Here is a 16,828-nt window from a genome sequence, read left to right as displayed (position 1 = left end):
AGCTGGAAAAATTCCAACAAAATTTTATCTGAAAATATTACATTTAACATGTGTAGCACACGGATTTCTCCGTGTAACTGAAACAGTAAGATTACAGATTTCCTTAGTTAATTCTGTTTAAGCGCTCAGTTTAAATAATAAAAGTTTTTACAAAACGCAGCAAGAAAATTTATACATAAATTAATTAATTTCGCAAATCAGTAACGTCTCGTTAACTAACATTATTTTTTTTTGGTTATATTGATTATAAGAATACCATCCACGCCAAAACTCCAAACCAACCACCCTGGCCACCATGTACAATAGGAAATATCGCTTTTTAGTCGACGTCGGCACCGAACAAATTCATTAATCGCGACTGTAAAAAAAGTATTTCTAAAAGCTCCTAGTATAGTACTACAATTTAAGGAATTATATCCTAATTTATACCTTACACCTGAACCAATCAGTACTTGGTTAGCAATAGTCGAATACTGTTCTAACAATCTCGAAAAAATTAAATAAGTCTTTTCAAATCTTGATTTCGATATACTACGCAATCGCTAGATATTAGTGTATTACAAAAGCTACTGATATTATGCAAAATAATGACCTGAATAATCATTTACCATAATGTCCATAATACATTATTTCCGAAAATTATTGCTTCTTGGTTAAAGTAATAAAAAAATTGGAAATATCAAATCTAACGATAATTGAAAGTCTTGCGATAGTGGAATACACGGCAAACAAATTAAATGAAGTTCAAGGAGAATTCGGAGTTATAATAAAAAATATATTAAGCTAACTACATACTCGCTAAAAACGTTGCTTTACAAAAAATTAAATAATAATAATTAAAACTTTCAGAGATATTCTTCTGAATAAAAATAAAAATACGTCAATAGATATTGAATTAACGCCATCTGATATATCAAGTATAAAATATGCCCCATTGTCCTCGGTCAAAGTTGAACGCTACTTCAGCCGCTACAAGTCAATTTTACGACCTAACCGTCAAACATTTATATGTTACATATGTTGTTATATTACATGTACGTTGTATCCAATTGTTTCTAAGAAGACAAGATGATTAGATAAATAACCATAAAAAAAAAATTACAATTTCAAAAAAATTTATATAATAAACCTATGATATAACTATATCTACAATAGGTACTTTTTGACTTTTTGTATATGATCATTGGTAAATAATAAAAAATTTAATTTAATTAACTTATTTGTAAATTATTTCATGTATTTAATAGGTACCTACCTACATCTTTTGGCAAAAATAAGAACATCAATATTTTCATAATATAACGACTTTTTTATTACATAAAAATCCGTGCCCTATTGATATAAGTACAACCTACTTCCAGTTGAGAATTCCCAAGGGAGGGGGCAATGGGAGCATGGATAGCACTAATTCCCGCTATACTGACAATTTTTAGTGCTCAATTAATGCTTTAAGGATACATAAAAATACAAATTAGTGCTCCCTACAAACCTGAGTTATCACTATTGCCATTTTTCAACTTAATGCAGCTAATTACGCAAATCTAGTTTTTGACAAAATCAATTATACTTTTTTTTTGTGTACCTAACTCAAAAACGAATGACTGTAAATACTTCAAATTTTCACCAAATTATATTATGATACATGATAAAATTTTCAAAATATTTTGTCGCTTTTTTGATTTTTTTTTTTAATGTTTCGCTTGTTCAATAAGTTTGAAAATCCATTACAAGACTCCTTATATTTTGTTCATATACCAATCACAAAATTAGTTTGTAACTACTATTGTATACGTACACTTTTATTATACCGAATTATAACTTAACGAGCCACTGAGGGAAAATAATATACGGAAATAAAAAATAAAAAGTTATTGTTTAATAGCAGGGCATCTAGAGACTTCACTATGTAGTCCTTGAGATCAAGATGGCCTTCAAATAATCTACTTTATAGAACAAATGTGTGTATACTTTATTTACTAACTACAAATCAGTTATCCAATTACCTATTGACAAATATGTTTATTATGTTATTATATTTAAAGTTCACAAGTATAAACTTTTGATATAATTACCGTACAGTATTAATATTTTACAAGATATTTAACTTTATTTTGTATACATTTTTGGTTAGGTACCTATCAAAATTGTTTGATATTCAACAATATAACTTATAAAAACTAAAAACTGAAAACTATTGGAGGTCAATTATAATTATTTAATGTATAGTAATAATATATAGTTATTATTTATTATCTATGTAATGTATTACAACTTCGTATAGCAATCTTCAAACCCGAAGAAATAGATTCGTCTTTATATAAATTATTTTTTCACTCTTTAAAATATTTAATTATAATATATTTACTAAATTCCCAGTCATTAAATGTTTTCAGTTAACTCTCATCGTGTATTTTAATTTTTAACATATTATTGTCAACAATCAAACAAGGAGATTTCCCAAAACGTTACATTTAATATTTAAACATCTAAAGAAATCTTCCAGCCATAGGTATATAATTGTAAGATAAAAATAAATGGAAAATTAAATTAAAATATATTATATAATGCATCTATGATAGTTAAAAAAAAGAAAATTACAAATTTTAAACTTTACTTGCGGAAAGGTATTTTATTTTTAACTATTTATGCTTTTATACCTACCTTATATATTATTATATGATATCATAAATAATAATTATTATTATTTATAATTTAATTATTTAACTACCTACCTATATTTATATATATTGTACAGTTGATTAATGGTTGATAATAGAAACGAAACTTTAATAGTTATCTATATATTATGTATATTGTATATTATTGTACGTTTGTACACTTGATTTAGTTTTAGTCCATGAATATTCAGAATGTATTGTTATTACTTACAATACTATAAAAAAATAATGTAAAAACTCACTCATACCATTAAATATAAACAGCATTATTATTTATTATTTTTATTACTATGTTCAAAACATTTTTATTAATTTTACAAGAATTTATTTATAAATTACACTTAGGTACACTAACTAAGGTGTGTTACTGTGTCCCATTCTCGACTAAAAAGAAAAACTAATAAACCAACTATAACAGCTATAATAATACGATGATAAAATGTTTATAAAGTAATCGATTGTATTTTTTATTTTATTTTTTTTATTCTTTTTATCATAATTCTAATCTAAATATTTATGTAAGTATAGGTAATCAATTATACGAGTAAGTACTAAATAATTTATACGATTTACCTTAACTTTTATATTATGACTTTTTGATCAAATTATTAAAGTTGTTGTTTGAATTTAAAAAAAAAAATCTATATTTTATTATTAAGTAGGTACCTACCTAATGTGAGTGAAGCGATGGATGTATTGGTTTTACAATGACATGTGTTTAAATTAATTTTTTGGTCTGGTCCTACGATTTTCAACTTTGAGGATGGTTTCTGGTAGCAAAGTAGATCTAGTTGGAACTTTAAAGGAGTCAAAAAATTCACAGTATACCTCTCAAAATAACCGGGAATTGTTAAAACTTTTTTTAAATTATTTACATTTTAAACACCTCAAAAGCTAAGAGTACAGAGTAAAAACTATGTATAGTTTAGTCTAATTGTTCTATATATTATACATATTATGTATATTATTTGTAGTTCAAAATATTCACGGGGACTTGAAAGTATTCCACGTATGTTATCATATTTTGCCAACACAATAACATTTTCAATATCTTTAGATTCATTTTAAACTATATTTCCATCTCAAACCTATTTATACTGTTCTGACCAGTGTTGAGTTTATCTAGATAAATATTCTTTTATCTTTTATCTTATCTAGATAAATAGAGATTATTTACACAGTTATCCAAGATAAAAATCACCGTTATCTAGATGAATTTACCCAGATAATTTAATTTATTATAAAATTAATTTATAGGTAGACAATTAAGTAATTTATTAAGTAGGTAGTATTTACTAATAACTAGGGAACGGATTTGAATGCAAATTGCATTTTTTTCTGAATGATCTAAATCATTGCTTTCCAAGGACAAAGTTCATTTCATACATCAAGGAATTAAATAATGTAACTTTTATTTTGCATTTTTTGACATTTTTAGTGCATTTTCATGTGTTTAAGTCATTTTTATAAAGGAATGGATAAAATTCGATAAAAATGTATGAACATTCATTCTAAAAAAATAAAAATAAATATTTATCATCTCGAAATAATACAATATCTGAAGAACTGACTGCTGATGACATGGCTCATATGAAGTTTGCTCCTATGACGTCAGTTGACGTGGAACGAAGTTTCTCGAGATACAAAACAACACAGGCCGATAATCGTCGAAGATTTATGTTTGAGAATATTAAGCAGCACCTGATTATACAGTGCTATGAAACACAAGGTAAAAGTATAACGAATATACCTATCTAAATTGTATAGGTACCTATTAATTTTTTGGAAATAATTTTTAGAGTAAAAAGATGGCAGATGATAATTGAGAAAACAAGAGAAGGTTTTATTGTATTTAAATATTTTTCATAATGCCTAATGAGTTTTTTATAAGTTTTAAATTCAAAATTGTGTTTTTATTGATTTAAAATACATTTTTTAAGTTTTAAGGCATTAAGAAGTGTTTTTTTAGGACATTTTTCTTAATTTTTATGGCATTAAAGTCCGTTCCCTACTAATAACTATCGACATTTTCGATAACATACTATTAAGTTATTCTATATTGCTACGAGCTTACGGAGTGCCATAAACCAATATAAAAAAAAATTATCCGATAATTTATCTAGATAAAAAAAATTTTTTTTCATCTTTATCTAGATAAAATTATATTTATCTCGGCTCAACACTGGCTCTAATACGTCAGTATTGGCTTATAAGTTAATAACAGATAAGTACACTTTAATATAAAATAATATTATAATATAAGTGATTTGTTTTTGTCAAAAATTAGTTTAACTTCAACCTATCCTTTTACTAGGTAATATAAGTATAAATATATAATAAAATATCCTAAAAAATATTTAGACTGAGAATGTCACCACTTATAATCGTTTTTTGAATGAAATAGTTTATCATTGAATTCAAATTTAACACATTATATTATATTCACCCATACCATACCAATTTAAGGCGAAGATTCCAGATTATTTAGATCTTCTTGAATCACCTTCATTCAAGTCACTTATAGTTTACTTCATGAATTATTTACATCACGTAACTATGTTTAAACCTTAAACTTTCATAAACAACAAATTTAGTCTTTTTAGGTATAGGTACTATAGGTATATGGGTATATTATAAAGTTTAAATTTTAAATTTGTAGTTTTCATATATAATATATAAAATATACATAAACTACATAAAAATTTAGTTCTTGAATAAGTTATTTAAGTCATTTTTGTATCCCTATCTCAATATATTAGAAAATAGAAAAAAATCGAGGAACTCTCACTGTTGTTTAGTAGGTGACAAGTGTACCTAGTCATTGAGTATACTGTCTTAAAAAAGAGTAACATTATGCGGCGGGCTTTTGCGGACGGCGGCGGCAATGGGTGTGGCTTACCACTCACACAATCCAAACACGGCTATCACTCTCGGGAGCGTCACTTTATAGTTTATTGTTCTAAAACCCGCCTACAGCTTGCAGTTTTATAAGACTACACGGTAATTCATTTTTGGCCACGGCCAACAAAAGTTGACGACGAAAACCGATTTAATTGATGGATGTGGTTTGTCCAAACCGGGCGAAAATAAGTCACCACCAGGGGTTACTCTTATTTGAGACGAGTATACTCAATGAAGAGGTATACTTAACAACTATATAGCAAAGTTAGTTTTCAAATATTTTCCTATTTTTAATTTTTCAGAATTCAGGATACAATAATAACTTTAATTACTTAACTTTGATGTAGCTTATGTATTTATATATTATATAAAACCTATAAATTTAAAACTAGAAATATATTATATACATACAATGACTAACTTTTTTATTTTTTGAACGTTTAAACATACAATTAAATACGATGATGTACCTACATAATTCACAATGTATTTTCGATAAACTATAGGAGACTTAATGGAAGTGATTCAAAATGATTATTATAACCTTGAATCTTGACCATAAATTATCCTATGGAAAAATATTCAAATCATACATTTTTTTAATAAATTATTAATAACATTGACTTATTGACCCCTCCCCCCTTATACTAAAGATCAAAAATGAACAATTCTCTAATAGTATACTCTATTTTTATATATTAAAATATTACGTAATTTATTATTTTTATCAAAATAATCATCAATAAATTAAATAAAAATGATACATTATTTATCAATCTCACCTATGCATATAATATATTATCGATGAGTAAATTTAATATTATATTGGAAAATTGTGAATCAATAATAAAATCGTTCTAAAACGATTTAGAACATGTCTCATTGTACTATGGTACCTAATAATAGTTAAAGAACAATATTATAAAAAGAAGATGTCAATAATATAATTTTATTAAGCTTCTATACAAATTTCCATTTTTTGAATAAAAGAAACGAGGATTTTTAAAAGATATTAAAAATACTATAGTATACAGTACGTAATAATATCTATGTGATGTAATTTATAATAAATCATAATTCATTCAACTACCATTATTTTTTTATAATTTAAACTTATCATTTCCAAAGAACTGTATCCAATGGTCCAAATTATGGGTAATGAAGATTAAGACTATATTAAGACTATTTACACTTAAGTTACTTTATACTATATAATATACATGTTGAATTGAATAATAATTCAAAATCGTAAAATAATTGATAAACATAAATAAGATTAGATACAACAACTTACAAAATATACCTAAAGTATAAACTATAAAACCTATTTTTTTATTTTATTCATTATTTTTTAATATACTTCCTATAAAAAAATTCCATGTATTTACTTCGGTGTAATTTAAGAAGTAGATATGAAATATTACAAGGAATAATAATATTAAAATAATATTCAATAAACAGCAATTACGTATGCAATAATTAATTATAGGCTATAGTCATTAAAATAAACTGTTTAATACTTACTAATCACTTAATGAGTAATCTCTTATTTAAATATTCTTTGTAAAAAATATATTTCTGCATGAAAATTACTCAATTAAGTATATAAAGTTGCATCTTTTTCACGAAATTTGCTTGTCTAATTTAAATCCAGTTTTTACGATGTTTTTTAATAAAAATAAGTACTTTGAAAACACCATGTACGAAGTCAATTAAACAAACAATAGACGTCACTTTATCTGTGTGTGTTTAAAAAAATAAAGCATTTAAATATTTAATAATAAATAGTAGGTAATCACTATTGTCTATATAAGAATCAAAAAATAATAAAAAGCATGAGATCCGGTGATGCATAATATTATTTTAGTTGCAGACAATGAAAATTAAAAATGTACAGATAAAAACGTCAATAAAACAGCTAGTCAAAATACATATATTATAAATTTACAAATAATATCGGGTGCTCACTCTGCTGTATAGTAGATGTCGAGTTTACGCATCAATTCGTAGATCGCTGATGTAATGAATGTGTTAAATTTGAATTCGATGATAAACCATTGCATACGAAAAACGATTCTGAGCGGAGACATTTTCTCCACCTATATTTCTTAGGATATTTTACTGTATGTATAATGTATATTTCTATTTGTATTATTAATAAGGAAGTTGAACTAATTTTTGCCAAAACAAATTGCATACCTAGATTATAATATTATTTATTTATTTCATTTAATATAACTGAATATTAACTAATAACTAATAAGTCTATACCAATGTACCGTAAAATGGTATAACTATTAAGTAAATGACTGGGAATTTCCTAGTCTTTTAAATACAAACTATTAATACAAATTGCTACTAAATACCACCCTATGATGTTGGTGATATTGGATACTCAAAAAATAGATGACTTACATTTTTTTTAACCAATACCTATATTATACACTTAATATGCCTTGATCAGATAAGATTATAAAAGTAATTAAAAATAGATGAACCTTTACAAGACACTTTGATTTTCTAGTAGAAACAAAGTATAGTAATAAGACAATGTCTGAAGGTTGAATAAATGAAATGACAATAAGAGTGTAATCTGTATTGTTATAAAATCAAGGACCAATGCTCCAATCCAATGTATAATACCTAGCATAACCTGAATAACTTCATTATATTCGTAACAATTTATGTATATTTTACAATCAATTATGATTAGTGATCAAGGGACGAGGATAAAAATAAATATAAAGACAAAAAAATTAACCTTTCTAAAAAAATTATTTACAATGTACCAATAATAAATAATAATCCGACCAACACATGAACAAAATCACAATCGCAATGTTTTGAATATTGCACTAATGCAATACATTTTAAATTATACTACCTAACCTAACCAGCTAACCTAGTGATGTTATGAAATCTGTGAGAATTATACTTCGATAAAATTATACTTATATTTTTTCAGTAAGTAGGTACAACAAAATCTGTAACGAAATGTATGAAAATATAATGAGATTCAACCAAATGTATTTTCTCACGAGTTTTTACATGCCTATTCTATAATATTTCTTAATACCACCTAATATATAGTAATGGGGTTAACACATTTTTATTAAAACCTATAATTTTCTATCCTATATTCTAGTAGTCAATATCTATGTATTATACTTTTATCATTTTTTTATAAATACAATGTCAAATACAATTAGCAAGTCACAATGTCAAGAAGGATTAATTTCCAGTTCACAACTTTAGGAACTTCACTGATTTCAGGATCAGTAGGTATTTTCTTTTTTAGTTGCAATAACCCGTTCCATGTTATTATTATTTATTGTACATACGTATATTGAATTATAGACTTCATATTTAATCTAATATTTAAAAATTAATATTTTTTGTTTATTCATAGGGTTGCCATTGGTTTCATATAAAAAAAAGCGGGTAAGTGGACTTCACTCTGCTGTTACAAGTGGGTCACTGTATAATGGATTGTATTAAATTGTAATTCAATGATATAATATCATTGTATACGAAAATGATTCTGATCGGAGACGGTTTGTCAGTAAGGATATTTTATATTATTATTATTTATAGCCTGTAAGTTGAATTAATATTTTTAAATTCATCACAATTTTTTATTCGTTTCTATGGTGATAGACTACGCATTAAAAATTCAAATCCCGTTTTTAGCTGTTTTTCGTTATTTGTCGGTGGTTTTTCCCGTGACATTAAATAACTATTGAGAAATTCGAAAAATGACCTCTCTAAAGTACCATCTTGATCTAATTTTCTAAAAGATAAGACACTATACGTTTAAATCGATGTACTCCTCCTGGTAGAAATTATGTATACAGGATAAAAAAAAATAATAATCACCATTGTAAAACCACAAGCTTCCTCGCTCCGCTCAGAATCTAAAATAGTTGTTATTAGGGCTGAGATTTCGTTACACTTTTCATTTTTTTCCAGATGTTGCTGAACGATGCTCATCTGGTCACAAATCCGTAACATGTACTTTTGAAGGAGAATATAAGAACATTTATTTTGCATTTGTTGACAATTTTTTACTTTTACGTCATTTTTTTCATTTTTTAGGGTGTTATAAGGATTTTAGGGCATTATTGGAGTTTTGGATCCAAAATTCAAACTTTATTAATATTAAATTTTATTTTAAGATTTTACACGCTAACGTGAGTTTTATATGAATTTATATCTTTTTTTTTATAAGTTATAACAAACAATAAAGTAGGTAAGTAGTAAGTACCTACTCGTATCTCGTATCGACGTATCGTAAACAAGTTTGTGATTGGCGGCGTGGCAAAGCATATTATTTAGAAATTTAGAATCACTATAATATATCAATCTGACAATCTGTTTAATAATCTGTCAGAGTAATAAAATCGATACTGACATCCGCTGACGATATTGTTCATTACAAGTTTTTTATCGTAAGTTGTAACACGCGTGCATTTAGTTTCAATTATTTAATTTAAAATGCCGAAAGTAAAATGTTCATCGGCGAGTCGATTGCGTGCGTTTGTACAAGAGTTTAGCCAAAAATATTTTTTCAGAACGGTGTTATTAAACGTAGTTTAGCCTAGGAAAATTATTTATTACTTTTAATTTAATTTAATTAATTTAATCAAATATTATTTATTAAAAAAATACCATACCTGCAATTTTTTAGTGCATTATTAAAATTTTTAGGGCATTAAGTGCATTTTTTAGGGTTTTATAGGGCATTACATTCCCAGCCCTAGTTATTATGATTGAATATAATTTTCTGTATTATATTATATTTTGTCATTTAGGCTAAATTTAGTAACACCTATCATATATTAGAGGCAGAGTATACGAACAAAAAAAAATTAATTCAGACAAAACTGTTTCAACTGAAACAAAACGAAAACGTTGGATAGATCGATTATAAGTTATAACAATTAATTGCGATAGTCAACTAATACTGATTATTACTTATTATTTATTAAATTGAGTTATAGGTACCTAAATTACGCAAATACATCTCCACAATTTTTGACCAATTGGCGTCAAATTGTTTACATATATTATTTGCGATCCTGTACTGGTCGTAAGACTGTAAGAATATAGAAGTCATGGGTGACGGGTAACTACTGCTATTTTATATAAAAAGCTGAGTGTATTGCTGAGGCTTATATAGAATCAAAAAATACAAGACTGATTTTGACGATTCAAGGTTTCAATAACAGATTGAACCAGTGGCTTACCCACTATATATTAAAATCATAATCTCTTAGAATGCTTATTTCGTTAATTTTATAATTCATAAACGTATTGACTCAATATCCATGGCACTTATTACAACAGCTTTTTGAAAACAATGCAATAGATCATTTTTTAATTAATATTTTATGACTTGTTTAATAATTTTAAGTTATAATCAAAAATGTAGTATCTAAAAGGTTAAAACTTAAAACTAAAATTTACTTTAACACATTACACATTATTTATTATAAATAACTGTGTACTCTAAAATCCTATGCATATGGTATTTTGAGTTAATGAGTTCACTGAGTAAGTGAACCAAATAAACAATAATTTATAATTTATTTTGAAATTTTGAAAATACATTTTTTCGACGGTTATTGCACTAAAACAAAAGGGGTCTACAAGTATAAAGGCACCTACCTGAATTATTTTAATATTTCAAATATTTCAACAGACGGACCCTACACACTTCGTCGTGTGAATCCCCGTGGATGATAGAATCGTATAAGGTTATATAGGTATAAGAGGTATCAAATATAAAATTGTCATAACTCACTTTTTTCGGCAATCCCGCTAACATGGTTATTTTTTTGCTAGCCGTGGAGTCTTCTAAAATATGAGCTTTCTGGTTTCCCCTAATATAGAATAGGTATGTGCCGATCTTAAACGCGCGCACGTTATCATTGCCGAGTCATTTACCGTGATAAGGTTTTTATTTTTCAAATTAAATATTATTTTTACTGACAGGCGGTAACACAATAATATTATACCTGTACGAGTAATATTAAACGCGGACACTGTATACAAACCTTAGAGTGATTACTCTATGATATAAACGCTCGCACGGCGCGCCGGCGCGGCCGTTGTCGCGATACTACGAATACGGGTGTGAAGTGCAGATGTCTACGATCGCGATTCCCGGTTATAGTGACGGGCAACGGCCAACGGCAACGGCGGGAATCGAAAACACCGAATAGTAGTACGTTAAATAAATGCACTCACACTCTAACCGCGGTTGCGTGTGAGTACGAGTTCAAAAAACACCTGCTGCACAGTGCACACACCCGCCGACGTGCATATACCTACTACACTACACCATGTGTACAGTGTACAATAATAATAATAATAATAGTCCGTAATAATATAAATATGCGATCGACGACGGGTAACCGTCATAATAGTTATAATAATACATTAATATGTGCCCATCAGAATTCCACACCACACACACGCACGTCGAGATGCATTTCGGCAACGATTTCGTATTACTTTTTTTTTCGTCCGTTTCGACACTGAAACGTTGCCGTCGCTGGCTCCCCGTCACTCCGAGCGGTTTTTCATCTACTTCTCCGCCGGACGGGTTTCGGTCAAGCAGCACCTCACGTTAAAAGGTGACATGGCAGGCGCGGATTCAAGGGAGGGGCCAAGGGGCCATGGCCCCCCGTAGACTGGTGAATTTTCTATTGTATCTATTTATTTTTGTTTTTATCAGACTTAGGCTGAAATTGTATTTAAGATGCCCCCCCCCCCCCCCGTAGGCCGTAAATATGTTCTAGATCCGCGCCTGTGACATGGTGAGGCATTACAAACGTTAGTCGTAATGATTTATATTTTATATACTCTTCTGACACATTGCCGTGATTAGATCATTAAATATTAACATACATTTTGATCGTGTCAGCTGTTGTGTGGTGGGAGGGACGAACCAACATTTGATTACTTTACAGCATCATGACAATATTACAACAATATAATTACTGTATTTAAGCGTTGTGTGTTATGCTAGTTTACTAGTTATTTAATAATAATAGTTCAAATATTCTGGCCAATACGCCTACTCGTTTGAAATTTCAATGTGTTGTTATTATAGCCAGGCCTGCACCCCGAATTAACTGGAACCCGTCACACCCCTTAAAACCATTAAGAAATCTAACATCCGAAACCAATAAAACCCGAATGATTTTTTTTTTTTTGAACTGACCAAGTAACTGATACCAGAATATTTTAGATTCTGAGCGGAGCGATGAATGTATTGATTTTACAACGAGGTGTTTTGTTTTTTTTGTCTGTCATCATCTTTTGGGACAGTAAAAATGCTTTGATTTTCAACTTTAGAGGTGGCCTCTGGTAGAAAATTGAATCTAGTCGGTGCTTTGGTACCTTCTTGTTCAAATGGACCCAGTAAACTCTCCAAAATAATCAGGAAAAACAAAAACAAAAAATAAGAAAAAACTGGAATTTTCATAAAATTCCAGTTTTTGAAAAATTCCAGTTTGTTTTTTCGGTTAACTCAAAAACAAATAATCATAGATACATGTAATTTCCACCAAATGTTAATATTATCATTTTCTTTACATGATAAAATGTTCAAAATATTTTAATCATTTTGAGCAAATATAATGTTTAAAATTTGAAAAAAAGTTTTTATTCTAAAAATGTTGATAAATAATTTTAAAATGCCTGAAAATATAATACAATACAAGATTCCTCATAAGGAGAAATTTAAAAATATTAAAGATACATACGACTTTTTTTTTATTGGCATTTGAATTTTAAATGTTGACAATTTCCGTCAAAATAACGAAATTTTGATAATCATTTTGCAGTTAAAAATATATGTATAAAATATTTTTAGCTAAAAATTGAAATTGAATACAAGGTTATTCATAACTCGTAAGTAGGTCATATTATTAAGACCAAAAATTTTTTTAAAAAATATATAAGCACACATTTTGTATATTATACATTCTAAGTTTAAATTTTGACGAAATTAGATATTAAACGAAGAATAATAAGATTTTAGTTACCTATTTTGTTATAATTTCAAAATATTATTAGTGGGTACTTGAAACTTTTAAAGTATTTTATTATATTTTATACTTGCAATGATATTTTCAAATACAATATTTTTGGCAAAAATGAATTCAACCTACTATTTAATATTATTATTACTACTTTATTTTATGTAGTATTATCTAATAGTAAAATAAATTACTTTAATATCATAAAATATACTTGGCAATATAGGCTGACAGACTGACTTTGCTCAGAATTGTTTTTCAGATGCAATGATTTTATCATTAAATTAAAATTTTTCACAACCATTACAATGACCCACACGACACCAGGACACCTAATGTACAGCAGAGCCCAACTTTTTTTTAATAAAACTCGACCCCTGTTGGAAATTTCTATGTACGTCTCTGCTGGTTATAACTTAAATTAAATTACCTAGTAACTATCTATTATAAGAATGGTGACTTTACTGATTATTATATAGTATTTAGAACGCATAACACACTTATAGATACTTAACATCCTAACTAGCATTTAAATAATTAGCTCATGGACAATTAGATAACAGATTTAGTGTACAAGGTTTTAAGGGTATGATACAATTACTACCTGTGTTTAATACAAAAACTTATCTTTATGACTAAAAAAAAAAATCTAAATACATAGGTAATTTATATAATCTATCAATGACAATTCTGACCATTAAAACCGTTCAACCTTCACGTAGATATAAATTTAAAAAAAAATTTAATATTATTCAACGGCATTACCTGCTGTACCGAATAGGTAGCTTTTTGCATGATATAGTAATATATATATCACAGATAATAATCGTTCGCCGTTAATTTGAATTTTGTTCACGTGTTTCGGCACTAAAATATCTAAGTATTTAAGAATACTTTTCTTTTGCGTTTGTTAAATATATTTGCTCGGCCACTGCAAAGACGTCTGAGTGGTCGCGGATGTGTATCTGTACTGAATGTCTGAACACAAAAATAAGCTTGGTTTACACTACAACAACAATAATAATAATAATAATATGTAGGACGTAGGTACTACACGTGTGTATAGTTTGCGACTGTGCAAGAGTACGAGTCTGCTCACGGAGCAGTCACACGAGGGGTAACACAAAGAAGTGACCAGATGGGGGTATTCCATTGGGATCGACGGGCGTGTGTGCAGTTTAAGAGAGCACATGTTTGGGATTGAGAGAGAGCGAGAGCGAGGGCGAGAGAGAGACAGAGTGAGTGAGTGTGGGAGAGAGCTAGAGAGTCGTCGGGGGCATAGAATTAGTAGGTATATAGAACCTTTTTATAATAAAATCCACAGCACCAAAAGAACAAATCGGCACTTGCAGTCTGCAGACCATTATAATAATAAACTATAGTAATAGTATTACTAGGTATATGGTCTATTATAGTAATAATAATTATGTAAAATAGGAGGTAGGTAATACAATTTATGCATAAGACGTATTGCTATGCATGTGCATATAATGGGTATTGTCATCATCAACATTATATTATAATAATAATATCGTGAGTCCATTTCACACGTTGATCATTATAATGTCCATAGTAAATATTGCAGAAATATAATTTTTTTCAATTATTGAAAAACATTGTTATTTCTAAATTGGTAAAGACAGAATTATATTGTTGTGTATGTACAATAGTGTACCAACGTTTCAGATAACTTGAATTTTTTAGAAAAGTATTTATTATGCATAATAACAGAATATATTAGTTATACATTACTTAATGTTAACGTATTGGTAATAGGCAGTGGCGGCCTATCCTATACTCAAGGTGTATCCGTCGATATACCTTATAGTTGGGTGGGTGGTCATGAATACGGTGTGTATAGTGGGTAATGACTAATGCCCTAAATGAATAAAAACAATATATTTAATAATTCAACAGGTGGCTATAAGTGTAATATAGTTAAATACGAATAGAAATACTAGGTAGTAAATAGTAAATATATTGGAATATTGGATGTAGAAATTGATGCATTTTCAGTGCTTCAAATTAGTTGAATAAAATTAGCTCAGAACATTATATTATGAATTATAAAGATTATATATTAATAAGTATAATCATTAATTAATGTTTATTCCTACCTAGTGGAGATAAAATAATTTTTATATTTTATTCGTTTCATTTATTCTGTGGCTCTACAGTACTCAGACTAGCTAAGTATTGACTGAAAAAAAATAATCACTAAAATATTATTAGTTATTGTTTGTCATGCTGTCGTTAATCGTTATTAATTATTACTTATTAGTTATATTATATTGAGTACGAAGTATGAACTACAAATAACTATTTGAATTTAAAAATACAAAGCTATGTCTGATTGACCATTTTTACATGCAAATATATAGTATAAAATAGGTAGTAAATTGAATAAAAAAAATGTTAATTTATTTTAGATTCTGAGTGGTATAATGTGTTTTTTTTTATTATTATTATTTTTTTTTTTGTGTCTATAATCATTAAAAGGTATAAAAAAGGCACAATAAAATGCTTCAATTTTCTTATACAGCATCTTTTCTGGTTGGAAAGTGAATCTAGTTATGTACTTCGGGGGGTCAAAAGTAATCAGTAATCGTTTGGAAAAACAAACAACAAATTAAGGAAAATTAAGATTTTTACACAATACCAGTTTTAAAAAAATAACCGTAGAAGCATCAAACTTTCACAGAATGTTTTATATTAGCAATTTTTATGCGCCATAATATTTTCGAAATATTGTGATGCTTTTTGAACTATTTATAAATTATAACCATAAGACAATTTTGAGTTTTATTAGTTTTTAATTTTTTTTAATTTATTGTTGTCGGTACAAAATTTTTAGAAAAACTCAGAATTTTATTATTGTAATACATCGGTCCTCATCATGCGTTTTTATTACCTAGTGGAAATTAAAAAAAAGTTGAGCGTAAATCCACAATAGTTTTTATGAACGTCTGAAGTTAAAATGTTGACAAAATTCATCAAAATCACGAAAATTGGCAAATTAATTCTAGTTGGAAATTCATACAAATTGTTCTATGTATATCTAAGATTTGAAACTTTGAAAATTACCTTTAAGTATTCCTACATTTAACAAAAAAAAAAAATGTACAGGAAAGACAAATTAAATTGTTACGACTTTTAAGTTAGACATTGGATATCCACCCGTAATTTAACAAATTGTCATAG

At 27.6% G+C, this 16,828-nt stretch overlaps 1 protein-coding gene across 2 annotated transcripts in view; it reads right to left on the bottom strand.

The window, feature by feature from the left end:
• The window catches only part of LOC132944767 (sodium-dependent nutrient amino acid transporter 1-like), a 48,910-nt gene extending 34,360 nt beyond the window's left edge, over positions 1-14,550 (bottom strand). The window contains exon 1 of one of the 2 annotated variants that reach the window (XM_061014250.1): positions 14,393-14,550. In XM_061014250.1, the coding sequence (XP_060870233.1) occupies positions 14,393-14,422 (30 nt within the window). In that variant the 5' untranslated portion in view covers positions 14,423-14,550. Of the gene's footprint in view, positions 1-11,382; positions 11,682-14,392 lie in introns of those variants that run through there. The other variant, XM_061014251.1, reaches the window with a different exon arrangement.
• Positions 14,551-16,828: the final 2,278 nt, after the last annotated feature.

Source organism: Metopolophium dirhodum, chromosome 5, assembly GCF_019925205.1.
Source record: "Metopolophium dirhodum isolate CAU chromosome 5, ASM1992520v1, whole genome shotgun sequence".
Lineage (NCBI taxonomy): Eukaryota > Metazoa > Arthropoda > Insecta > Hemiptera > Aphididae > Metopolophium > Metopolophium dirhodum.
This window is presented reverse-complemented; position numbering and strand designations above follow the sequence as displayed.